Source organism: Canis lupus, chromosome 26 (genome assembly GCF_048164855.1).
Source record: "Canis lupus baileyi chromosome 26, mCanLup2.hap1, whole genome shotgun sequence".
In the NCBI taxonomy this organism is placed as follows: Eukaryota; Metazoa; Chordata; class Mammalia; order Carnivora; family Canidae; genus Canis; species Canis lupus.
The window spans coordinates 6,198,758-6,226,333 of NC_132863.1; the positions used below are offsets into that span (position 1 = coordinate 6,198,758).

General features: G+C 43.5%; 1 protein-coding gene across 1 annotated transcript in view; it reads right to left on the reverse strand.

Annotated features, from left to right (window-relative positions):
* The window catches only part of SLC24A3 (solute carrier family 24 member 3), a 481,958-nt gene extending 455,166 nt beyond the window's left edge, over positions 1–26,792 (reverse strand). Inside the window, exon 1 of the mRNA XM_072799866.1 lies at positions 26,633–26,792. Within this exon, the coding sequence (XP_072655967.1) occupies positions 26,633–26,765 (133 nt within the window). The 5' untranslated portion in view covers positions 26,766–26,792. The remainder of the gene's footprint in view (positions 1–26,632) is intronic.
* Between the last annotated feature and the right edge of the window lie 784 nt (positions 26,793–27,576).

Sequence of the window (27,576 nt, forward strand, 5' to 3'; positions counted from 1 at the left end):
CTGTCTCTCTTAGTCCTCGGGGGGCAGAGAAAAGATGGTCCCAGTCGTTCTACCCCCAAGGTACCCTACAATGCTCAAAGAGCAGGACACAGAACTCAGAGAGGTGGCCACACAGCCCTGGGCTTTGTGGTGGTCAAGGAGAGAGGGCTTTGCAAGACCAGGGGGCAGAGAGGAGCCAGTGACAGTGATACACAACTCCACCAGGTCACCTGCCTTTGCTTAGCATGTTCACTTTCAACCAGGCTGGTACCGCTCCCCAGGACATCCCTTTGCACCTACAGCCACTGGACTAGTGCCAAGGCTGCCCACAGGCCCCCTGGGTGGTGTCCAGTCAGCTTCTGCACAGAAGCCTTCACTGCACTGGCTCCCAGGAGACACTGCCACCACGACAGAGACACTGGAGTTCCAGAGTTGGCAGTAGGATCCTGACATCTGGCTGACAGCTGGGTCTCTGCAGAGGTCCCTGGACATGCCTCCACTCCATTCCCCCAAACAGGTACCCTGAGGAGAGCTGGGGACAGCAGCCAGATGGGCGCCCAGATTCTTGGCCCTTCACTCCAAGCCATGCGACAGCGGTTGGTGGGAGGTGGGTTCTCAGGCCAGACCCAAGGTTGGGGAGCAAGCTGGTTGTGCAATCCCCAATCACAGGAGGCGCTGGCTAGAAAGGCAATGCACTATACAGAGAATGTACCGCCCTGTTATTTTCATGTGTGCGTCTCTGGATTGCTTCTGCAGGCCAGCCTGCTTCACACAGGCTTGCTGTTTCACGAACATGCGAGGAGAGCATGAGAGCAAGAGCAGGGCTGCCTCATACAGGCCTGGCCTCAGGCACAGTAATTTTGGGAAGACTTGTTCTTATTACTTTTTTTCTTAAATAAGCTTTTCTCTGAAGAGCTGCAGTTATTGTGATCACACTTTCTCCAGTAGAATTAACACTCTTCTTCATGCTGTTTCCCCTGACTGCATTTCTACCTTAGGAGCTGGTCCTCCCACAGGCAAGGGCTGTGTGTGCACGAATGTGAGCATGGGTGGTCAAGGATGCAGATACAACTCCTTTTTGAAAATGTTCTGAGAGCAGAGAAGAAAAGTCCATGAAGAAGAGGGGCAGGAAGAGGGAGGTGCAGAGAATGGTTAAAAACGATAATAATTATTGTTATTTCAGTTCAGAGAGGGCAAGACATGTGCCTGTCTGGCCACCTCTTGCCTGCTGCAGGGACCCAACACCAAACAAGCATAAAGATGCCACGATGCCAGCAACTTCTCCATCCCAAAGGTTTGTACTCTCTCTTAGCTATGATTTGCCACAAAACCTTTAATTCAACCAGATGTGACCATGAAGCTTAAACTCAATTATCCTTTTTGCTTTAAAATCCAAGGTATAGTTTAAATAGGTATGCCCACTTTGGAAAACTATTTATTAGGACCTGCAAAATGCAAATGTAGGCACATCCTAAGACCCAGTGATTCCACGCTGGGGTATGGACCTCACTGAAATGTGCACACGTGATCACAGGCAGATCTGAGAATGCACTGAACAGTATGACCAATAGATAGACACTAAGAATTACCCAAATGCCCATCAATTTTCATAATAAAATATGCAACAGCAACAATAGTGAGTAATCTACGACCAGTTAAAATGATGTAGATGGATCTCACAAATATATATTCAGCAAAAGAATGTTTACACAGGTTACATGAAGGTAACATACAAAAACAGGCAAAACTAATCTATGTCATTAGGAGCTGGGACAGCAGTCACTCTTGGGGGGGTGGCTATGAAGGACCACGAGGGGGCTTCAGAGGTGCAGGCACTGCTCTGCTTCTTGATCTGACAGCTGCTGTTCATTTGTAAACATCCATCAAGCTAAACACTTATGATAGATACACTTTCCTTGGTATGTGTGTATATGTATGTATGTGTATACATTAAACTTCCAAAAGAGTTTTTAAAAGTAACCACATGAATCCTATTCTCTCTGCACGGAAACCATCCCTGTCATTTCTATTGAGGTCGAAAACAGAAAAGTCAGCAAGAAAACGTCAGAGGGGCTCAGGCTCTAGGGATCAATCAACGCCAGAGAGACACAGGTTCTGGCTTACATCAGAGAGCAAGGCGAGGCTGGGAGAGAAAGCTGTGGGTGCGATTTGGTGAAAAGGGGACCAAACCAGAGTCCTGAGGGACAGCTGTGTGATTCACATTTCTCCACTCTACCAATTTTCCTCTCACTGGGGGCTAGTCACAATCTGAGTCCAGCCACACACAGATGCTCAGTCTGTCAATGTCTCCTTCAAATGACAATGCGTGCATAGTGACGTGACACAGAACTAGAGGTCAGGGCACTGTGTAAGGAGAGTATATGCAGGACAGAATCTGCACCCCAAATTCCAGCCTGGCCCTGCTGGTTTTCTGATGTCTTGCAGAGCCTGGAACCAGGCTGAGCTTGCACGGGACATGCAAGCAGCTTGCACGGGACATAAGCCTCCTTATAAGGTACTTTCTCATGAAATCCCTTTCCACGATGACCTCCAGATGACAAAGTGGGCGAAGGCAGGAGAGGAGTGGACAGTGCTGCTGGCAGGCCAAATCCTGACCACTCTATCCATCACCAAACCCCAAAGTGCCACACCAGGCCTGTGACAGAGGGCACTTTGAGTCCCCGTGTCATGCCATCCCCTTCCACTGCAGAAAGAGCTTGGCTTTGGGAGGAACGTAAGTAGCAGATGCAGCTTCTGCAACTGGGAGGGTCTCTCAACTCAAAACGTAAAGGATCCTTCGGAGAAGGAGGCACAGTGTGGTCACTGCCAAATGTGTTTACGAGGACTTGAGCTCATCAACTGTGCATTGTGTGGCCCTAACTCCTCATTATCATCATTTATAGGCCAAGCACTATAAAGTAGAACTAATCTTACTTTTTCAAGTTAATTGCAGGATTTGGAAGTGTCTGAAGTCTGGGCAGTTAGTTCCCTGGGGAATGGCAGCCTAAGGAAGAAGAGGGGAAACTCTACCAGCTTGACTGTTAAAAACAGAGAAAAGGCAGGTTTATAAACCTGGAGACAGTGAGCTGTAAACATCCACCATCCCCAGAGGACCCTCCCTTCTTCCTTTCCACACACACATCTCTGTCTGTCACATCTGCTGACCTTTCAATATGGCCCCTGATGCTCATTTTGAGTTCTCTTCTTGTCTAAAAACACTGTTGGGGTGGAGTAAAGAAGTGTACAATGAAATATGGGCCAGCCTTTTGCTTCTTTGGGGAGCAAGGAAGACCCCAATCATCTGTGGGCATGAGCTGCTCACTTCCCCCGTTTTTTCCTCTTAACCCCCATCGCTCATTATCAACATCTACACCCACCCTCAAAGTCACAATACCCTCCAGAATCATCAACAGATGCCTAGTTTCCTAAACCCTATCATAAGGAAACTGAGGAACTTTTTCTGTAGCAGTCATTTCACCCAAACCAAGACAGGGCACCTGGAGATCCATGCTTAGCTGGAGTCTGGATTGGCTTCTCCATGGAAGGGGACCCCAAAATAACCTGTACTCTGTTCAAAGTGAACAGGCCATGGAACAGAGCCAAAAGGCCTGGAGAGTATTTCATGTGAAGTCAATGAGGCAATGCTTTCTCCATTGGCATATGGGAATTCATTCATTCATTCACTTAACAATTAGTAAGTTCCTCTCTACAGAGCAGTTCACTATGTATTGCCAGGTTGTACAGGCACCTGAGATCAAGAACGTATTCAAAGAGATACCAAAGGTGAGTAACTGACGTAGTGATCTCACTACTTGGCCCCAGTTCCGCACAGGAGCTATGGGTAAGAATGTTCAACTCCAGCACTTCTTCTGATGGGAAAAATAATGAAACACCTCAATGATATGTCCAATACAGCGGGAAGAGCCAAAAAGCAAAATCATTTCTGATATACCCATGTGAATGAGACAGTGAGGAGAACAAGCACATCGGGTATTTCAGATGGAGAGAAAGTCATACAGGGGAACCCAGGCTGTACAGACTATACAATTAGAGGCTTGAACAGGCTGGTGGGGCAACCCAGAGATGGCCGATGGCAGGAAGTGATTAGAGAAGAGGGGATAGGAAGGGCAAGGGGGAATAGGAGGTGTTACTAGAGGTCGGGAGCCAGCCCATGAAAGGAGCGGCTTCCAGCATGAATGCAGTTATGGAGAGAGGCCGCCTGAAGTACAGTGGGAGGGGAAGGAAGGGCAGGCAAAGGAGATGCTCTTCTCTCTCCATCCTGTACTCAGTGGCCAGAGTGCCTGGAAATTAAAGGGCACTGAGGCTGGGAAAAGCAGCTCTCTGTGACAAGAGGAGGGCGGGGGAAGGGTAAGAAATGGATCATAGCATGCACAGGATATCCTGGGATACCATCCTGGCATGGAAAAGGAGGAGGTGGGTCAATCCCCAACACACATTGTTGAATAAGAATAAGTAGGATGAGCCAGATCAGTGGTCCTGAACAGGGCTATAAATATTGGGGTCAGGGACAGGGTGCTCAAAGTAGACATTACTGTTATCTGTGGGGTCTTAAGTTTTCATAAGCAGGAAGTAACCATGAATTACTTTCCTAATAACCACTAATTTATTTTTTTTCTAAATTTATTTTTATTGGTGTTCAATTTGCCAACATATAGAATAACACCCAGTGCTCATCCTGTCAAGTGCCCACCTCAGTGTCTGTCCACCCGCCACCCATCTCCCCTTCCACCACCCCTAGTTCGTTTCCCAGAGTTAGGAATAACCACTAATTTAAAAAGGTGAATGCATGAGCCACCTCTGGTGTGTGTTGCATCCCAACCCTACCAGTCAGAGCTGCTGTCCCCTTTCTAAAAATCCTATGGTTCTTTTTACAGCACTCCACATGTGGAGGTAAGCCTGGGGTACCAAGGACAATGGGTGCCACCTCTTAAAGAAAAGGCATCCTCCTCTCTACCCCAAGAAAGTCTGTATTTCCCTCTCAACACCCACAGGCCCTTGACAGAGCAGCCCGAGCTCCACAAATACAAAGGTCTCTATCTTGGCATTTCAGATAAAGCCTATTAGGTCTGTCGGAAGCAGAATCACTCAAGGAGCAGACCACATGCTTGGGGTATGTTCATATGCACAGGGCAAAACCATAGCACCCATCTGCTGCCCTGGCTTGTAGATGCTTCTCAACCTTCTTTCACATAGAGTAAGAAACCTTGTTAGAACAAAGTTTCCTGGCTCCCATCCCCAAAGATTCCGATTCAAGAGGCTGGGCTAGGGCCCCTCACTGTGCATATCTAGCAAGCTCAAAGGGATCTGAGGATCTTGCTTTGAACACCACTGGCTTCTACTTCAAGCAAAAATTTATGACATGCTGAAGAAATCCATCGAGCTGTGCAATCTCAATGGCTCGGTGAAACCAACAGAAAATCACATTTATAAGAGTGATTCTATGAAATAAAAATGAATAATGATTCAGGGCATGCTCAGAAGCAAAACTATACTGCTCTGGCTGTAAATCAGCCTTAGAAGGAAGCAGGTTTCCAACATCTTCCAGGAGGCTAGCAATTTGAAATTAATGATAAAATTTGAGAGTTTTAGTGTTTTCCAATGCAAAGACAATGTAGCACAAACGCCCACATTTTATAGATGGGAAACGGAACAAGCAAGTTAGCAGAAGTGAAACTAGAAACCATCTCCAGACTTACTGTCCAGTACTCCTACTATGGACAGGATGAGCCAAGTTTCTTACCCATGAATGTTCTCACGGCAGAAACTATAAAGATGCAGGAGGATCATGAAGTTTTACTGTCCATCATGGTGGAACAATACAGATCAGTCCTGTACAATATCAACATAAAAGATATCATTCCTGGTGTCTCCTAAAATAAACCCTCATTCTGCGCTGATACTCAGAATGTGCATCGGAAGACAGTGATCCCAAACAAGCATTCATTCCTCTTATCTTCCCTTCGTCCTACTCAACTTCCCAATGGACTGAGAAAACACTGAAAAAGCAAACACTGAAAGGGAAGGATCATCAAGAAACACTATGGCACCCCAGAACCTTCCAGGAGCATCCCTTGCCAGGCAGGACAAAGATATGCCCATTTATGGCTTTCTTGGCTCAAGATCGAAAGATGATGTTTTTGCCATCTTAGGCAAAACAACTTTCCAGATCAGCCTCAGGGTAGACATCTTTCTCCCCCCGACTCCCACCCTCCACCCCCAGGCTGAGAGCTGTTGTTTGTAATTCAGTTAACACTGCTGGCTTGTACAATCAAAAGAAGTCTGGAGAGATCCCCTCCCCCATCCCTGGATTTTTTTGTAGCTCTTGTGAAATGGAGTCAATGGTTAACATTTTTTCCTTTTTATTTTGTTATTGGAGAAGAAATCAGCATGTTGGGAAACCAAAGAGATTGTCAAGAAGGGAAGAGAAAGAAAAACTAAATGTCTACTTATAAAAGGGAAGGTCATCAGGTGATGTATTTTAAAGAGATGCTTACACTGGATTCCCAGAACTTCCTGATGTGTTTTCTAAGTTGGTACTTCCTTGCCATCACTGACATGTTAACAGTCTCTTTGCCTCCAGTTGTTGTAGAGGTTCTAGGGCTTTCCAACAAGGAACAACTTTACAAAGAACTGCAATCTGAGGTTGAAGAGACAAGGCGGGGACACTTGATACCAGGCAGAGAATGCCCTCAGAGTAAACAGAAATTAAAAAGCTATTCGAAATACTCTAAGACAGGGGCGCCTGGTTGGCGCAGTCAGTTAAGTGTCTAACTTTCGGGTTTGGCTCAGGTCATAGTCTTGGGGTCCTGGGATCAAGTCCTGCCTTGGGCTCCTTGCTCAGTATAGATAGAATCTGCTTCAGACTCTTTCTTCCTCTGCCCTTCCCACTGGTACTCATGCTCTCTCTCTCTCTCTCTCTCGTAAATAAATCATTTGAAAAAAAATAAGACAGGCAACCTAGTGGACAGAGCTCTATACAGAAACATGTGGAAGCCCCATAACCATAGACACTGCCAGTGGCTCTGGCAGATCTACCCGATTACTATGAACACAATAATAACTAGAGAGTACAGTGACTTGTAACAGACTCAGGCACAAGGGTGTTTAATTAGTAACAATTAGATACTTTAAGTAACCTATAATATTTTAAATAACAATAAGCAATTAAATACATATATTTTATATATTCAATAGAATATCCTAAATATTCAATGGAATGCCAACCAGCCCATGAAATGATACTTAACAAGAACTAACAATTATCATTATTTAAAATACATTAGGTGACAAAATGCAACATGGAACATCATACTTATCAATCAAAAATGTAACATACAACACTGTATTTATCATATGATGACCACTTATTTTATGAGAGGATCATATGAGAGTGAGAGGAGTATCTGCTAACTCTAAAAAAAAAACTATACATATAACTAAACACTAGAAAAAACACTAGGTTAAAAACATTAATCATTTTACTCAGTTTCTTCTTTTTATTTTTGTTACTATTTATACATTTGGCAGTATTCCATCAAGGAAGCAACTGAGATGCCATTTTGTTGGCACAGTATCATCTGGACAAAAAGGAATAATCTAACAAATATTTATTGAGCTTCTCCTACAAACCAGGCACTGGGCATAAAACGGTGAACACAACTGATGAAGTTCTTACTCCCAGGAGCTGAAATTCTCCCTAGGAGGATAGCATCAGCACGGTGAGAAGATAAATACACGGCATATCAAATGATGACACATTAACTGCCCAGGTAAATGCCTGTGTGATGTGCACACAGAGTGGATCACGCCAGGACTTCCTGTTTTTGCCTCTCAGAATCAGACCACAGGGGACCTGGGCAGCACAATTGGTTAAGCTCTTGGTTTTGGCTCAGGTCATGATCTCAGGGTCATGAGATCAAGCCCCACCTCGGGCTCTACACTCAGCACAGAGTTTGCTTAGGACTCACTTTCCCACTCCCTCTGTCCTTCTCCTCCCCTCAAATAATTAAACAAAACTTAAAAAAAAAAAAGCAAAAAGTCAGACCACAAAGTCTGATACTCAAAGTGTATTAGTTTCCCAATGCTGTGGCAAGAAATTCCCACAATCGGGATGCCTGGGTGGCTCAGTGTATCTGAGCATCTGCCTTCGACTCAGAGCATGATCCCAGTCGGGGGATGGGGTCCCACACTGGGCTCCCTACAAAGAGCCTGCTTCTCCTTCTGCCTGTGTCTCTGCCTCTCTTTCTGTATCTCTCATGAATAAATAAATAAAATCTTTAAAAAACAAAAAGAAATTCCCACAATCTATGTCGCTTTAAAACAAACCAAAATCTTAAAATTCTAAAAGTGAGAAATCCAACAGGGGTCTCAGTAGGCTAAACTCAAAGTGTTAGCAGGGCTGTGTTCCTTCTGGAGGCTCCACAGGAGAATCCCATCCCTCACTTTCTCAGCTCCTAGCAACTGCCCACATTCCTTGGCTCATGGCCCCTTCTATCTTCAAAGACAGTAAATGTACCACCCTGACCTCTGCTTCTGCCCTCACTTTCCTTGACTCTGCCCCTTTTGCCTCCTTCTTTCACTTATGAGGAGCCCCACGATCACAATGGGCTCCCCCGGGGTGCCTGGTGGTTCAGCAGTTGGGCGTCTGCCTTCGGGTCAGGACATGATCCCAGGGTCCGGGATCAAGTCCTGCATCGGGCTCCCTTATGAAGAGCCTGCTTCTCCCTCTGCTTATGTCTCTGCTTCTATCTCTCATGAATAAATAAATAAATCTGGAAAATTAAAAAACCAATGTGCCCACCTAGATAATCCAGGATACTCTCCCATTTCAAAAGCAGCTTATTAGTGAACTTAATTCCCCCTTGCCATGCACCATAGAGTCACAAGTTCCCAAGATTAGGACACAGGCATCTTCGACAGGGAATGGGACCATATTCTGTCTACCAAGCTAGGATAGCTTCTGTTGAACTCCTTGGAAGGAAACATTCCTCAGAGATGTTCAGCACAGTGGAAACTACCATCATCTATCTGAGTGACTCTGAGTAAGTCATCTTAAACCAAAGAGGATAATATCATATAATCCATTGTTCTGCGAAGATAATTAAGTGAGATAAAATATGTGAAAGAGATGTGACATAGAAAAAACACTGATCAGGAAGTTAATGTTAGATAGATTAGCTGTTCCTGAATCCCTACATCCATAAATTAAATTTATTTTTCTTGGTAACAAACTAAAAATGTAAAGCTGAAATTTCAACAGGTATCCTGGGATGCTATGATCATCAGTCAATAATACATGGTTCACCCTTTCCTACATTCATGGAGTGTGGATGAGCCCCTGAAACAGAAGAATGGGACACGACAGGTGGGCTGTGGGATGTGAGAGCTGGGCTATGGCACACTGAAACCAGGTGTGAACCCCTATTTCATAACCATGCTGCTGAAAGGAATTGCTTTTAAGTATACCCCCACCCCATGAAGGTATCTTTCTATATCCACCCATGCAGAGATCCAATTCCTGGAAATGCAACGCAACCAGGGGAAAGAGTAGATGGATGGGGGAATATTGCCTTCTGCAGAAAAACAAAAAAGAGAGGAGACAGACAAAACCACAGGAAGATACGAAGTAGGCAGTGGATTTTGAAAGTATATGAATAAAGCTCCATCTAAATATTCAAACTACCAGGAGATCTCCTCTCAGGCAAGCTGAGTCACCTCAGAAAAGTTCACATAAACACAGGGAATTTGGCCAAGACCATGAACAAACAGCAACTAGACTTTCAGCTGAAGACATGCTAACACTAACCGTACACTATACCATATGACAGGCTGAGTCCACTGGAGAAATAAAAGAGCCCCTTCACAGGCACATACAGGGCCTGGATCTTTGCTTCCAAAAATAATTTGTTAAAGGAGGTAGAAGTAAATTTTAGAAAGAATATATTTTGTAATCTCAATAGCATGCAAAGAAAACATGGGCTATGCAAAAGAAAATTTAAAATGAACAGAAAGGCTAAGATTACAATAGCAGCTAGCTAATATGGGGATGGACACGATATGAAATCATTAAAAAGATGAAAATACACAAACAAAACCTAAATGGAACCCAAAGTGCTGAAAATAAAACCAATGAAGAGGAGGGGGAAAATGTAGAGACTCTTGAATAATGAAGAGGAAATGACAAAAAGAGGTAAATGATAAAACAAGAGGATGACAGACATGAAAGACAGACAAATAGCTGTCCGATCACAAACAGTTCATGTACCAAGAAAAACGACTGAAGCAAGTAAAAAACCACAATCAAAGGTCGCATTCTCCAGACAAACTGAAGGATAATTAGAAATTGGTATTTATGGAAGCCTGAGTGGCTTAGCGGTTGAGCGTCTGCCTTTGGTCCAGGGCGTGATCCTGGAGTCCTGGGATCAAGTCCTACATCGGGCTCCCTGCATAGAGCCTGCTTCTCTCTCTGCCTATGTCTCTGCCTCTCTCTCTTTGTCTCTCATGAATAAATAAATAAAATCTTTTAAAAAAAGAAATTGTAAAAAAAAAAAAGAAATTGGTATTTTAAAAATATACACACAAAAAGCACCCTGACAACTTGGAAATTAAAAATCACTCTCCTAAATAATTAATTGCAGAAAAAAATAAAACTATAATGACAAGACTATTTGAAAAGTACAATAATCACTACCTGACACTTTGAAACTCATAAGGTGAGAGTCTAAAGCTGCCCTCAAAGGCAAATGCACCATTAGCAAGAAGGAATAAAAATATGTAAATAAAGCACTTAATTCAAGATATTAGAAAACAAACTAATTAAGGAAGATTTTTAAAGAACTATTAAATCCATAATTGATTCAGAAAACAGGGAGAAAGCAAAGCTGTTAAAGATACACAAAATGGATCTTCCAAAAATAATAAAATAAGCCAAATACAGTCAGCTCTGATCAAGGAAAAAAGAAACACGCACGTTAGTAATTAGAAAGTGTTACATAATCACAATTACAGAACAAGTTGAAATTTTAAAATGCAATGCATAATTTGGTTCATCTAAAAGATCTTAATGAAATGGACACTTCTGAGAAAACATAGTAGCTCCTTGGAAAAGTAGTGGTAGAAACTGAAAAGTTTCTCCAAATTAATTTTAAGGAGATTGCTACAGGCCAAGTAAAAGCCAGGCAGTACTATATAAATGTTCTTTCAAATTTTAAAGTTACAAATAATCTCCATGCTTCATAAAATATTTTGGAACATAGGAGAACTTGGAAATCATCGATGAGTTTTCTGAAGTTAGTGTATTGTTAATACCAAAACCTGGCAGAGAAGCTGTATGTCAATATCTGTCAAGAATATAACAGCAAAAATTCTGTAATGAACATGAACAAATCAAATCTGATATCCTATTAAACGAAAAAATATCATGGCTATCTGAGGTTTACCACAGGAGCAGCTTCACATGGACATTTATGATATGTTATGCTAAACATTTCAATAAATGTTAATAAGACATTTGACCGCATACAACAACCATGACTGATTAAAAAAAAAAACTTTCAGAAAATAATTAATTAAAGGAAACTTCCATAGCATAATGAAAAGCAACTAACATTACCAAGAACCACCAGTAAAAATTCCCCAATTATAACATGAATCTAAAAATTCCATCTGGGACCTCAGGTGGCTCAGTCCTTTAAGCAGCCAACTCTTGATTTCAGCTCAGATCATGATCTCAAGGTCATGGGATCAAGGCCCACATGAGGCTCCATACTGAGCATGTAGCCTGCTTAACATTCTCTCTCTCCATCTCCCTTTGCTCCTCGCCCCCACACTTGTACATGTGCTCATGTTCTCTCTCTCTTCAAAAATTAATTAAAAATAAAAAAATAAAAATCCCCTCCAAGTGCACCTGTATGGAAGTGTAGAATCACTAAATTATACACCTGAAACTAATATCACACTGTATATTAACTAAATTAAAATAAAAACTTGGGGCAACCCAAGTGGCTCAGCAGTTTGGCACCTGCCTTTGGCCCAGGGTGTGATCCTGGAGACCCAGGACCGAGTCCCACGTCGGGCTCCCTGCATGGAGCCTGCTTCTCCCTCTGCCTGTGCCTCTGTGTGTGTGTGTGTGTCTCTCATGAATAAATAAATAAAACATTTTTAAAAAATAAAATAAAAACTTAACAGAAAAGAAAAAATAAACCCACTTTGTTGAGCACTTTTATCATAAAAAAAATTAAAAAATAAAAATTCCAGGAATGCCTGGGTGGCTCAGTGTTTGAACATCTGCCTTAGGCTCAGGGCATGATCCTGGGGTCCTTGGATGGAGCCACACATCAGGTTTCGGGTTCCCCGCAGGGAGCCTGCTTCTCCCTCTGCCTGTGTCTCTGCCTCTCTCTGTTTCTCTCTAATGAATAAATAAAAATCTTTATTTAAAAATGGAATATTACTCAGCCATCAGAAAAGATGAATACCCACCATTTGCTTTGACACAGATGGAACTGGATGGTATTATGCTGAGTGAAATAAGTCAATTAGAGAAGGACAATCATCATATGGTTTCACTCATACACAGAATATAAGAAATAGTGAAAGGGATTATAAGGGAAAGGAGGGGAACAGAGTGGAAAAATTAGAGAGGGAGACAAACCATGAGAGACTCCTAATTCTGGGAAATAAACGAAGGGTTGCAGAAGGGGAGGTGGGGGGGATGGGTTAGCTGTGTGATGGGCACTGAGGAAGGCACTTGATGGGAGGAGCACTGGGTGTTATACTCTATGTTGGCAAATCGATTTTAAATAAAAAAAATTAATTCATTAATTGAAAAAATAAAAAACAAAAATTCCATTTAATAGAATATTATTGGAAAATATAAGGTATTGGTTTGTATTACAAATTTGTGTTTATTATTACTTACAAGTTCAAAACTTAAGAATAAAACATAAAGAACAGAATTAAGAATAAATCATAAAGAATAAATATTTTAAGAAAAGATAGAAAGAATGAAACAACAGTCACAATAAATAATAATAGAATAGTTTTAACAAATAAACGTAAGAAAGAAATAGGGAAATAATTATGAACCCTGACAGATTTGTTTTATAGCCTTGATCAAATGAAGAAGCACATAGGAATGAAAAGAATCAATGCTATAAAATGTCATTCCTCCACAAATTATTTATAGATTTGTCAAAACCCAGAGGCTTTTGAGCAAAATTCGACAGAGATTCTAAAGTTCACCTGGAAGGATAAACAAGTGATAACAGCAAATAATTTTTTTTTCCTAGAACAAGAGGAGAGGGGTTTTGCCCTATCAGATAATTAATATGTTAATGAACTACAACAATTAATTAATGAGAAAATAGAACAAAACAGACATCACAACAACTGCTTCTGACACATAAGAGAACAAGCATGGAATAAAGGTCAGACCACAAACGTGCGGGTAAAGGAAAGATTATTGAATAAACAATTTAACTGTTAAATCTGTTCATCTGTTCAAGTTAAATCTTCATCTTAACTCAGATAAGTTCCAAATGAAACAAAGATGGGGTTTTTCCTATTAAATCATACAAATAGGAGGGAAAAGACATAAAGGATTATGTGGAATGAACACACATTTGAGATTCTGATTGTAAGAATAAGACAATGAAAAAGTACAAAAGAAAAGAGATATAGTTTTGACCAGATAAAAATGACAATTTTCAGTATGCCAAAAAAAGGGGGCAAAACTTCATAGGGATAAAAGATGAATATATAGAATATATAAAGAGATTTGCAAATCACTAAGAAAAACAGTTATCCCATTAGAAAAAAATGGAGAACAGATGTAGTTTTTCTTACATGATATATAAATGGCCAAAAAGATTTTTTAAACATTCAGCTTTGCTAGCAAAGTAAAGCAATGAAATACTATCTCTTCCCAATCAAACTGAATTTAAAATATGTAAAATAATCATAATATTCAATTCTGTCAGAGAACACTGAATTGAACACTCTCAAAGCCTACTGTTGGAACTTCTAATTTGTTCAAATTCCTTGAAAATTACATAGCAGGATATTAGCCTTTACAATAGGCATGCACTTTGACACTGACATAGCACTTCTAGGAATCCAGCCTAAAGGAATTGTCATTGATTATCAAAGACTTCAGTACAAGAACATTCTCAAAGTGAAGACAGAAAATACCTAAATATCCCAAATGGAGACCTAAATAAATAAATTATTGTATCACCAGAGAATACAATGTAATAGGACCATGGGTCTGGATTCAGACAGCCTGAATTCAAATACTATCTGGACACATAGAAACTTTAAGCAAGTTACTTACATGTTTTGTCTTATTTTTCTTTGTTGGTAAAATGGAGATTATAATGGTACCTACTCCACTGGATATTGTGGAGATTCAAGGAGCCAATACAGATGAAAGCACTTAAATGGCGCCTCAAGCATGCAAAGTATTCAATAAATACAGCTTGCTATAAATACTAAGAAAAATATCATGATTTTTAGTATGATTATTATACAGACACTAAAAATTATTTTTGAAGTTTGATGCCATGAAGAAATGTTTATTATAAGTTAAAAAGAAGAATCCACTAAATCTACACAATCTCTTTCAGGAAATGGAGAATAAGGGAATACTTCCTAATTCATTTCACAGGGCCAGCAAAACCAGACAAAGATAGTACAAGAAAAGAAAACTATGACCAATATCTCGGGTGGTCACAGATGTGAAAGTCCTCAACAAAATGTGACCAATTAAAATCCAGGAAAATAAAATAAAAAACACACCATGATCAAGTGGGGCTTCTCCAGGGTACACAGGCTGATTCTATATTTGAAAGTCAAGCCATGTAATCCATCATATTAACTATCTAAAGAAGAAAAATCATAGGATCATATCAATTGAGGTAGGAAAGGCACCTGACAAATTTCAATATCCATCTATAAGCAGATGAGAACTTTTTCAACTATGAAAGTCCTACAGCAAACATCATACTTAATGATGAAGGACTGAAGGCTTTCCCCCTAAGATCAAGGATGAGGGAAGCACATCCACTCAAATTCAACACTGTACTGGAAGGTGAGAAAAAGAAATTAAAAAAAACTGGATCTGAATGTTTACAGCAACTATATTCATAATTACCAAACTAAAAACAATCCAAATGTTCTTCAACAAGCAAATATATAAACAAGTTGTTGTACATCTTGTTTAATGGAATACTATTCAGCCATAAAGGGAATGAACTACCTACACATGGAACAATGTAGACAAATCTGAGGGGCATCCTGCCAAGTGAAAGAAGCCAATCAAAAGATTCCTTCCTGGAGGATTCTATATGTATGACATTCTCAAAAAGACAAAACCATGTTGACAGAGAATGGATCTGGGATTAGGGATGAGGAAGTATATAATTACAAAGGGTTAGTTTGAGAATGTTTCTGGGGGTGGGTGACATTTCGTTCCACATCCTGACTGTCAATCAGTTTTATTGTATATTAATTTTTTTTTAGTTTCAAAAGCAGTATCCAAGACATTTTATATAGGAGTCTATCAACTTTTGCAATGTATATGGGAGGAAGTATACCACAATGTTGGAAAATACCGCAATTGACCTGTCCTCATATCCAGATTTATTGAAGTAGGTACCATGAGTTTTCTCTCTGCATTGACCCCAACAAACACTTGCAATTTCAAATGACCACACTGAAATCCCACTAAGAAGGTGATGATCATTGGATTTTCAAAACCTAAGGTGTTAAGGTCCTAGGAAGCTTTGCTTTGTTTGGAAGTGGTGTTCAGATCACAGACTAAAATTGCAACACTAGGTATGAAAAATGTTGAAATCTTGTCAATTCAAAGCTCCCAACAAGAAAAATTCATGGGCATTCATCTTTGAAATGACCAATCATTCTCAAGGTTGTAGGAGGTGACTACCCAGATGGAAGGTAAACCAAAGATGTTCATTTTCTCCTGAAGCAAGCTACAAGTGTCCTAAGAGCCAGTATTTTCTGAAAAAAACAAATCTTTTGTTAAAAGAAGTAGCTCCCCCTGAAATTCCCTAATTTTCCCCCTTTTAGTGACTACATTGAATGCCAGATAATTCCCAGCAAGATTCCAACACTTCAGAAATATTTCAGAATTTGAAATAATTCCACTGAGTCCATCTGCATTAAATATATTTTTAACCTCAGTTTTCTGGGGGGGGGGGGGTGTTAAGTACTTACTAAGCAAAGAGTCAGAAAACCGGGGTCCTGGCCCTGACTGTGATTCTCTTTCACATCAGGTTCCTCAAACATAAAGTCAGATGTTAAGAGACCACGGTCCCCAAGATCTCCATCTCTGATACTTTAGGGGACACATAACAGTGAAACAGTATTTCAGAAAGCTTGGCTAACCCGCCTGAATGAACAAGCGTCTTGGATAAACTTTGCACAGAGTGCTCACAACATTATCCACCAGAGAAATGGGTCACCAGCCCTGAGCGGCCTTTATCTGGCACTTAGCACACACTGCCATCCCTGGAAGAAAAGAATGCAACAACTGAGCAAGATCTCTACTCCCCAATCTCATGAATGTCCACTGACCTCACACTCCTCTCCCTACCCCCCAACTTACAAGCAGCCTTTGGTGTAGAGCAACATGACTGGTAGTGAAATTGCCTTTAATTCAAGAAGTTATAATCTTTTAACTTTACTTTTGGAGTAGGTGACAGGAGTTACTTAGACTCTTCCTTCCACATAAAAAGGTACACAGTCTGTGTGGTTATGAAAAGGGCAATGCAAGTTACCCTCAGGATGATGGATCTGTGCAATATTCTGATTGTGGTGGTTATGGCAACCAACACAGGTGATAAAGCTGTATAGAGCACATACACACACACAGGTACACACATACTACACACAGGCATATACACTTGTATACACATAAACACATACCACACACACTGTATACATACACAATGCACACACGTACTGCACACATATATACATACATAAGTACAAGTAAAACTTGAAAATCTGAATAAGGTTAGTAGCTTGCATCAATGGCACTATTCTGGTTATGATATTATAATAGAGTTTTGCAGAATGTTACCACTGAAGAAAACTGGGGAAAATTTACGAGGGGTCTCTGCATTATTTCTTACAACTGCCATGTGAATCTACAGCTATCTCCATAAAAATTTCAGTTAAAATTAAGAAGATGGTGAAAACTATGCCTTCCCCCTGCCCCTGAGGATAAGCCCTCCCAGGAGGCAACAACTTTTATCAGTTTTGAGTGTACAGGAGTTTAGAGAAAGGAAGAAGGCAGGAAGGGAGGGGAGGAGGGCAGGAGGAAGGGAGCCTGAAATAACTCAGGATGGTCCTGCAATGTATCAAAATAAATTGTTCAGCTCTGTCATACTCATAACCACCCTGAGACAACACATTGAGCCTTGGAAAATGTTTCCACTGAACAACACCCCTTAAAACCCCGCTTCCTCTCCTACTGGATTCCCACTGGATTTCCCTCCAGACACAGGGTGACCCATCTCCTGTCTGAGAAATCTGACCACTCAATGATAAAGATCCAGAACTTAGAGACATGGGAGCACTACCCAGTGACATGGCGCAGCCAGATCACCTTACAGAGAAACAGTCAACAGATCCTTCTCCTTGCACAGTTTCCAAGCATCATGTCAATGGCTTCACATAAATACGAGCAGACACTAAGAATCACTTGACTTTCACAGAAAGCACATAACATGGAAAATGAAACAAATAGACAACAGAAACTTGGAGAAACCAAGTCAGGATATAAGCAATGATACTGTATTGATGAACCAGAACAGGTTGCTACTAAAAATATCTTTCACAGGGATTTAAAAAAAGAGCCCTTAGAAACTAAAAACATGATGAAGGGGGGGGTGGGGGTGAATGGGTGACGGGCACTGAGGGGGGCACTTGACGGGATGAGCACTGGGTGTTATGTGTTAGCAAATTGAACACCAATAAAAAATAAATTTATTATAAAAAATAAAATAAAATAAAAAAGGAAATCCTTTTAAAAATCATCATAATAGGACCAGATATTGTAAAAAGAAAAAAAAAGGCAGGTATGTTGGAAAATAAAATATTTTAAAATGAAGTATAAAAAAATAAAATTAAAAAAAAATAAAAACATGATGGAAGAAATTAAAAGCTCAGTAGAATTAAAAGATGTGGTTAGCCAACCTATGGGAATTAGAGTAAGAGGATGAGAAAAATAACAGGAGAGAAGAGATAAGAAAATCAGAAGCTCAATCTCAGGAGTAAAACACCCAAATACAGACAATTCAGAGAGAAGAGAGAGTTTAGGATGCAGAGTTTAGGATCTCCAGATCCAAAGGACATTAGCATTCAGATTAAAAGGACCAGGTCAGTGCCCAGGAAAATGTGTGAAAACAGAACCACACCACCGAATTAACTGTGATACACCTGAACATTAGGAGAGGGGCAAAAAGCACACATGCTTTTCTGTTTTTTTTTTTTGGGGGGGGGGGGGGTTTCATAAGAAAGAATTAAAAGTGGAATAGCATCAGACTTCTCAGGGGCAAGTTATAAGAGTTATAAGACAATGCCTTCCAGTTATAAAAGCAATGCTTTCAAAACTGTGTGGAAATTGTGTTCCAATCTGAATTCCTGATCCACTCCCACCTTCAAAATGTGGGGCCAGTGTTAATGTATTTTCAAATTTACAATGTCTCAAACCTTTGTATTGTAATTTCCACATCCCCCGTCTTAGAAGGCACCTGGAGTATGTGATCGCCAGAAACATACCACAAATGAAGGGATAAGCCAAGAAAGACAGGAAACTTACATGGGATCCTTTCAATATAGAGGGAACTGGGGGAAAAAACCCACAGGCAGGGAGATCACACAATGACAGCTGGGCAGCAGATTTAACAAGCAACCTGTCCAGACTTGAACAAGCCGGAAGAATCCAAGAAAGATTTCTTCAAAAAGAGACCTGGATAGACTATCCAATGGCAGTGAACATAGGCAGAGAAAATGAAGACGACAGAGGAAAGTTTGGGCTTAAATTAGTGGTGAAGGCTTAAAAAACAAAGCAGACAAATACTCATTCATGCTTAGGACAGAAAAATTAAGCCCAGTGGACTTCACAGCTCAGCTATGACGTGGCCGTGATAAGGTAAATGCTGACCACTGATCTAACCCAGGGCACCCAGTCTACACACTGGAACCGTGTGCCTCACTTGTAAAGAATCCCAATACCCATGCTACACCCTGAAGCATTAAGTCAGAATCTTTGGGGCAGGACCCAGACCTAAGTTGAGTTTAAAGTTCCCCAGTATTTACAATGTGCAGAGAAGATTGAGACCCACGGAGCTACGCAAAAAAAAGACAATTTTCACCCTCATGCATACTCTTCTCTGGTCTTTGTAGCAACTGCTTTGAACCTTGACCTTTAATGATCAGCTATACTCCACCTAGATGTCCTACCAGTAATCAAAATCAAAACATCCAAAAGTGATTATCTCGTGTTCCTCAAAAATGGTGCCATTGACTTCTTGATGTCAACCTGTGGCACCCCCTTTCTCCTGGGGGCCCATCCTCCCCACCCCCTTTGTTCTTACATCAAAGTCCTCCTCAAGAAACCTGCTTGTTACTTCCTATCCTGCAATAGGTTCTGAGTCCATGGTATGTCACTCAAGTGAAAATGATGTTTGCTGTGGTCAAACAATGTGGAAGCACAGAGGGAAACATGAAGAGAGAAATGAGTCAGGTTGCAAATGTGAAATTTCACCAACTAGGTCACAAATGAGCAGACAATAATTATTCTCACTCTCATAGAAATAAAGTGTGATTGAGAAGCAAGGAATAATGGCTAGATTTCATATTCAAATAAGCAATTTGCGATGGTAAAAACGCCTCCAGATATGACAAAGGCCTTTTCCCCTGCTTGCTGGAACTCCCACCTAATGTCTTTAGTCTAGATCATGACCAACATGCTCCACAGTCATGGATGAGTCTGGGAAAGTCGAGTATCTATCCAAGGCTCCAAAGTCTATGCACTGCCTTTCTAATCCCAACATTCCCCTTTCTATACATCTCGTTAAAAATTAGCCAAGGCTTCATTTGGGGTCTGTCCCTAAAGGTCCTCACCCTGCAATTCCCCATGATGTTTATATAACCAATTTATGTTTTCGCCTGCAGTGAATGAAAGAAGCCACCTCTCCTGCACCTTTGCCAACACTGGACATTATCATACATCTTCATTCTTGCCAATCTGATGTTAAAAATGGTATTTCATCATTTTTAAAATTAAATTTCCCTGAGGGGTGCCCGCATGGCTCAGCTGGTTAAGTGTCCAACTCTTGACTTTGGCTCAGATCATGATCTCATGGTCATGAGATCTAACCCCATGTGAGGCTCCACACTTGGCAGGGAGTCTGCTTGAAGATTCTCTCCCTCAGCACCCCCCCAAATAAATAAATCTTTAAAATTAGATTTCTCTTATTACTGTTAAGACTAAGGATTTTTTCTACTTATCATTTGCAATTGCTTTGTGAACTGCCTGCTCATATCTTTTGCCCATTTTTTATAATTTTGTTTTGTCCCCCATTCATTAGCAACCTAATTCCTTTTATTTTCCAAGTTCCAGTTTCTCCTTACCAGCAACGCCTCCTCTATATTTCTCATTCATCTCTCCCATAATTCTTGAAAATCAGTTGTTCAATACCTCTCTTCCCACTAAAGTGTAAACTACCACAAGGACAGTATTCTGATCAGATACCACTATTACCCCAATAACTCACAAAAAGCTTGCCACATGTGTACTCAGTGAATTAATGGAGGCCCTTGGGTCTTATACCAATAGGGTCCAGGCAGGAATTCATTCTAGAGATGCCACTGAAGAGTTTCTTAAAGGACTACTTACAAAGGTGGGGGTAGGGGTGGGAAAACCAACAAGGGAGGATGAAGCCCCCAGGACTCCCAACAATGAAGAGCATCACTGCCCCCATGGATGAGGACAAGGACAGGACAAGTGCACCTTCCAGGAGAGAGTCCAAGAGATGCCATCCATGTCTAAGAACTTATGACTCTATAATTATAACTGGCTAGACAGTGCCACCACCAACCACTTCATTCAGAGAAAACCTTCTTCCACTGGACCCTTAATACATCAAATTCTCAAATCCTACAGAAGAATACCATGCTTCAAACCATTGCAAAGATAAACAGAGGTCAATACCAAACAAGCTCTGAAGGCAGAAAGTGAAGGCAGGGAAAGAGCAGAAAAACCTGCATTACCTTCCTAGTGGGATCACTCGTTTGCCATGTGATTTCAAGGATGCCTTCTGAACTTTCTGTACCTCAGTCTTCCCAATACAAGAGTCTGTGTACTATTACTCCCCCAGAAAACTTGTATCACTCAAGGAAAAGGAATCTCCTCAAGGAAAAAGAGAGTTGCCAAAATCCTGTCCTATCAGCCAACTTCCACCAAGCCTTGAAATTCTCAGCAAATGGCTGGTTTTGCAATTCTTTTGGCTTTGCCAACCCTCTGGGGTATTAAAAAAAGAAAGAAAGAAAGAAAAAAGAAATCTTCCCACAAGGATTCAAGGCCTGCAAGTACAGGAAATCTTTGAGAAAAATCTGGGTTGATGAGCAGCTAAGAAAAGCCAGGAGAGACACATCTATATATGCTTAGGCAGAAAATAGAAAAGGTTGAAAAGCAATGTGTTTCTAAAATACTGCTTCTATGAAAGCAACCTTCTGTTACTCCTTTACTCTCCCCAGAAGACTGAAAAAGGCAGCGTGATTCCCATTTTCTATTCATGTCCTCCTAAGCTGAGGCTAGGGAAGGCAGTGGCATACAGCTCAGATACAAGTGGGCTTGCACTCAAATCCTACCACTTAAGTAGGTGACACTAGGCAAAGCACTCAACCTACAGCTCCATGGTAGCCTATGAAAAATGGGTAACAATATTGAATTTGATGGATGGGGGGAAGAATTATAAATCATGAAATTAAAATGTATGCCAGTGACTGAGCTCCTGACACATGGTAGCTAGTTTTTACCATGGGTACTGTAGATCAGAAATCAAAACAGCTTCTCTACCTAACAAGTGTCTTTTGAGCATCTATTCTGGGCAGGTGACACAGATGACAAAGGTGAGCAAAGATCAAAGGGTCCCTAACCTTCTGGAGCTTAGCATCTGGTGAGCAGGACAGGTTACTCAAACCACAGCCAAATAAATACATAATAACCAACTGTGATAAATGCTATGAAGAGAAAATTGTGGGTGTTCAGAGAGCCAAACGGGGGCTCTCTGAGGTCAGGAAGATCTTGGACCTGTCAGTGAAGGATGAACTAGCTGTGATGATGACCGTGGAACCAGCAGGTGTGGCAGGCCTGGGGCCAGATGAAATATCACCCCTTTGAGGAGCAGAAGACCCAGGCAGTGAAGCATGGAAGGGAGGGTGGAGAGGGAAGATAAAGCTGGAGAATCCAGCGAGGCATTTCTGTAACCCACACAAGAGATTAAGAGGCCGTGACCTTTGTTCTCTGAGGAAAAGGAAGCCACAAAGCTAAAGATGGCCTCTCAGATCTGCAACTGTAACTGAAATTTGCAGTTCCCACATGCACGCAGCCCTCTTTCCAAATACCACCTGATTTCAAATGCACTGCAATGTTATCATGATTGGAAGGTATTTCAAATATGTGTGTATTATTCACTGTTTACCACCTTGGGAAATGTCTCTGATCTCTAAGTTATTATTCCTTGGACCCCTGGCTTTCCAAAGACGGCCACAACACGTATACCCATATTAAACATCAACACACATGCCCGCATGCTCTCTTCACAGCATAATCGGATGCTCCTCCACTGAGTAAGTGGTGGCATCTATGCTCTCCCGCCCCAAGCTCTTTGACTTTGGGTTGACATCTGCCACTGCCTTGGCGGAAAGAAAACAGTGGAAGTGAGACCATGTGACTTCTGGGGCTAAGGCAGGAAAATGCGGTGTACTTCCACTTCATCATCTTGGAACCCAGCTGCTGTGCTCGAGGAAGTTCAAACTAAGGCACACAGAGCCATATGGAGAGGCCACACATAAGTGTTCTGGTTGACAGCCCAGCTAAGGGTCCAGTCAACAGCTGGCATCAACCTCAGATATGGGAGCAATGTTGCCTGCAGATGACTGCAGACCCAGCTGTCAAGTCACCCAGCCTTTCACTCTTTCCAGCTGAGGCCCCAGATATGGAGCAGAGACAAGCCATCCCTACTTGTCCAAATTCCTGACCCAAAGTATCCATGAGAAGTAAGAAAGAAAGAAAGAAAGAAAGAAAGAAAGAAAGAAAGAAAGAAAGAAAGAAAGAAAGAAAGAAAGAAAGAAAGGTAGTTTTATACCACTACATTTGGGTGGGATGATTTCTTATTAGCAATAGTAACTGGGCCAGAGTATATATATAAACTTCTTTAAGCTATATGTATTACATATTTTCCCCCTTATTCATTATTCACCTACCTAGGAACTTCCTAGAGAAGATGTCTATAATCACTCCTAAGTTAGAATCTCTGGGCTTGATTCACATGACTTTTGGAATAAAAAGAGGACCAGGTTCCTTACTTCAAAGAAAAACACTTTTGAACCACTCGAAACATACAAAAGCAATCCATTCTCGCTGCAAAAACAAGAAAAAAAGAAAACCCTCATTAGCAAATCTGATGCCTTATTTCAATTGACTCTGAAAACAGATCAAAAATGAGATTTTTATCAGCAACAACTAACTAGAGCATCTAGGACCTCTTGCTTTCTCTACCGCTGAAGGCTTGAGCGTTCACACAGAGTATATGCAGGCTTAAATAAAGCCATGCGCATAAAGTGTAGTTACTTTAGCACAGCGCCTGGCACTTAAAGGTCCACCAAGTTCCAGTTATTATTACTGCTTTTGTTACCGTGAGAGTTAACCCTTGTCTTGACTCCAGCGCTAACCTTCCCTTTAATAATGCTGGTGACCCATTTCAGCAGAAAGGAATCTATACTGGAGTTTGATCAGATGTGAAGAAAGGGAGCTCATATTCCATATGATCGGAAATGTTATACAACACCATGTAACCCAACTGCCACACCACACTCTATTTTGGTTTGGTCAAAGAACTGTCCTCCTTATAAAAAGGAGGAGGAGAAAGAAAAGAAAGAGAAAGAAAGAAAGAAAGAAAGAAAGAAAGAAAGAAAGAAAGAAAGAAAGAAAATCAATTATGTGCTAGAAAACAGGCTTCTGAGAAGTTACATTTAATCACTGCATGGATTTCAAGGTGAATAAATAAAAATATCTCCTTTGATCATTAGGAAGGTACCCCCCAAGTGGTTATATAAACATTACAGAGCTGCAGGCAGATGGTGGCATGAATACCAGGGAACAAGGGTGGGATCAAAGAGCCAGGCCACCTCTACTCCTCAATTGCTGTGTGACCTTAAGCGGATCACTCAGCCTCTCCCAGACAGAGTGTCTTTAAAACAAGGCTAAATTCTAAACTTTTTATCCATACTGAAAAGGACCCTTACATAGAAGAGCACCCAGGTAAAAGTCACTATTCAGATGCTTAAGTATGCTGAATGACAACCCCCCAAGCTAAATGATCACTTGCAGATTTCACACACGCTAATTTCTATCTTAAAATTAGCTCAAAAAACCTGGGCCTTGCTGAGAGTTGGCTAGGTATCACGTAATGAAATTATGAGTATCTACTTGAAGAAAAGGTGACTGGAGACAGAATTACAACTGGAATGGCTGGATGGCATCCCCTCTTCCCACTGCTGGCTTTTCACTGTTCCCCTCCAGTTGCTGGGGTGGGGGAGAATCTTCTGAAGCCCTACATTTATGGGAGGGGAGAGAGGGGCAGAAAGAATATGGGAGAAGAGAGATCAAGGGAAGGGACCGGGGAAAGAGCTGGAACTGCGTTGGTGGCACTTGTTTGGGAAACCATTTCAAAATGACATTTGAGTCACCAGGTTCCAAGTTTGCAGAGTTCTGCCCGCCCCCCCTTTCCCCTGAACATCCCGGCTTTCCCAGGGCCCAGGCACTCCCCTGCCAATGATGGACTTAACTATATCTCCATCCAGAAAAATGTCTTTTATACCCCAACAGCGGTAGGAACTCTGAGATTCACAGAGCCCTGGCACGCAGGAAAAATGGCTGGCACGTAATTGACTTGGCATGGTCCTTTCCAAAGGTGGCATCAAGTACAGACTGGCTTTTGCACTTGTAAAAATCAAGATTAAAAGGGGGTTAAATAAAGCCCTCCTCGTGAGAATCAGTCAATAGTTGCTTTTGGCAGGTCTGGCACTGCCCTCTGAGAGAGGTCCAGCTTCCCTCCCTAGCACAGCCCACTTCCTGATGTCACTCCCCATCACCAGATGAGCTGGGATTCAAGAGAAAGGGAGAGAGCTGTGGAGTCCCGACGGCTCCACGGAAGACCCGGGCAGACTCTCTCATATTACCATATATGAGGAAGGCTGTCAAGAGGTCTGTTAAGACCTGAACCAAGACCGACCATCTGTTTTCCCCATGAAGCCTGAGACCAGCCAAATTTGGGGGAGATCCCTTTTGCAACTGATGCCACCCCCTTACTGTCACTATCAAAATGCTTTTATTCTGCACTTCATAACGCCTGGTAGCAGAGCTGCATCGATCTTAACACCAAGGCACGTATTTGTAACGGCTTTTTCTCACAACCATTTTTATGGCTGTTTTCCCACGAACCATGCCACTTGAAGGGCTGGGATATAAAACCGTTTTTACAACAGTTATTCTTCCAAGTCTTCCCCTCTGCTATTTAGACAGCTGCCCCCCCAAATCCAAACTGTTTTCGGTGGACAAGTGTTCTGAGCACATTTCTCCACAAGGTCTATTTTAGCTCAAGAAAAGCCAAGGACAAAGATAAGACAAAAGTTGTGGGTAAAGGGCAGACCCACTGCGGGGGGGGGGGGGTGTGGAATCTAAAAGATTTCTTCCAGAAATGCAAGTGCACAAAAGGAATCGGTCTTCCCAGTGAGTGGCCAGTGAGAGCCAACAAGCACATTCCTAAACCCTAGCCAGGTGGCGGACACTTTTTTCCTACCCACCCGAAGTTCCGGGCACCTGTTCTGGAAAAGCGAGTACGGAGCTCTCTATCTGGTCCATACCGCCTGTTCTATTCGGGGAACACTGCAGAATAGCGTGTTCACCAGTCAACCAGTCCCCCTCGGGCCTCAACAAGCCAAAGGTGTACAGGTGGTTGGTTACCTGCACAGGTTCTGAATCTCACCAGGACAACTTTATTGCTGGCCGTGGGGGACCTCTTCAGGGCCAGGGTCCCCTCCGCCTCTACCACCGCCCGCCCCCCACCCGCCGCGGGCCGGTGGGTAAGAGGGCTAGAGCCAAGGGGCGCAGGTAAGGGTTCCCCGGGCCGGCGCGTCTCCGCCCCGCGGTCCTCGCCCCTGGGCCCCCTCCCTCCTTCCGCGCCCCTCGGGACGGCAGCGGGGAGCCGTGGCGCCCGCCCCCCCCCCCCCCCCAGCCGCCAGCCTGCTCGCCCCGCGCGGCCCGGGAGCCCCGAGCTGCCGGAGCCGCAGCGCCCACTCGGGGCGAGCCGCGGGCACTCACCATTATGCTCCTGCATGCTCGACAGCGACCAGAGCAGCAGCGCCACCAAGGCCAGGAAGCAGAGCTGGCTCAGCAGGAGGTCCCTCCGGCGGCTCCGGCGACGCTCGCGGTCCTCGTCGTCGGGCGACGGCATCCTCGGGCGGCAGGGCAGCGGCCCCGGCGGGGGCCCGGGCGGGCGGCGGCCGCTCCTGTCGCGGGCGGCCGCGGCGGGGACGGCGGCAGGAGGCAGCCCCGCGCGCTGCAGCCGCGCGTCCTCGCTGCGCTCCCGCTCGGCCGCCGCCGCCGCCGCCGCCGCCGCCGCCGCCGCCGCCTCTTCCCGGCCGCTGCCGGGCGCGGCGTCTTCGTCCTCGTCGTCGCTGTCGCTCAGTCCCTCGCCGCCCTCCTCCTCCTCCTGCTCGCCGCTGGCCCGCGCCGCCGCCTCCCGGCGCTCGGGGTCCCGGTCCTCCTCGCGCGCCATGGCTCCCACGCTCGGCGTCCGCGCTCGGCCTCGGCCTCGGCCTCGGGCGGCGGCGCGGCGGGGGCGGCGGGGGCGGCCGGGAGGCGGGGGCGGCGGCGGCCGAGGAGGAGGAGCGGGGAAGGACCGGCGGGAGGAGGGCCCGCCGCTGGCAACTCCGCGGGCTGGCGAGGCCACCCGGGCTGGCTCCGGCCTCTCCGGCTGCGGGAGCGCGTCGCGGGGCCGCCCGCGCCCTCACTGCATGTCCTGTCCGCGCGCGGAGCGGGGAGCGGGGAGCGGGGAGCGGGGCCGGAGCGGGGAGCGGGGAGCGGGGAGCGGGGCCGGAGCGCGCCGGGAGCTCGGGCGAGGCTGCAGCACGGCGGGCGCAGCTCCCGCAGCCTGCGGCGGCTCGGCGGCTCGGCGGCTCGGCGGCTCGGCGGCTCGGCGGCTCGGGCGCGGGCGCGGGCGCGGGCGGGGGGCAGCGCCGGGGATGCAGCCCGCGCTGGCCGGC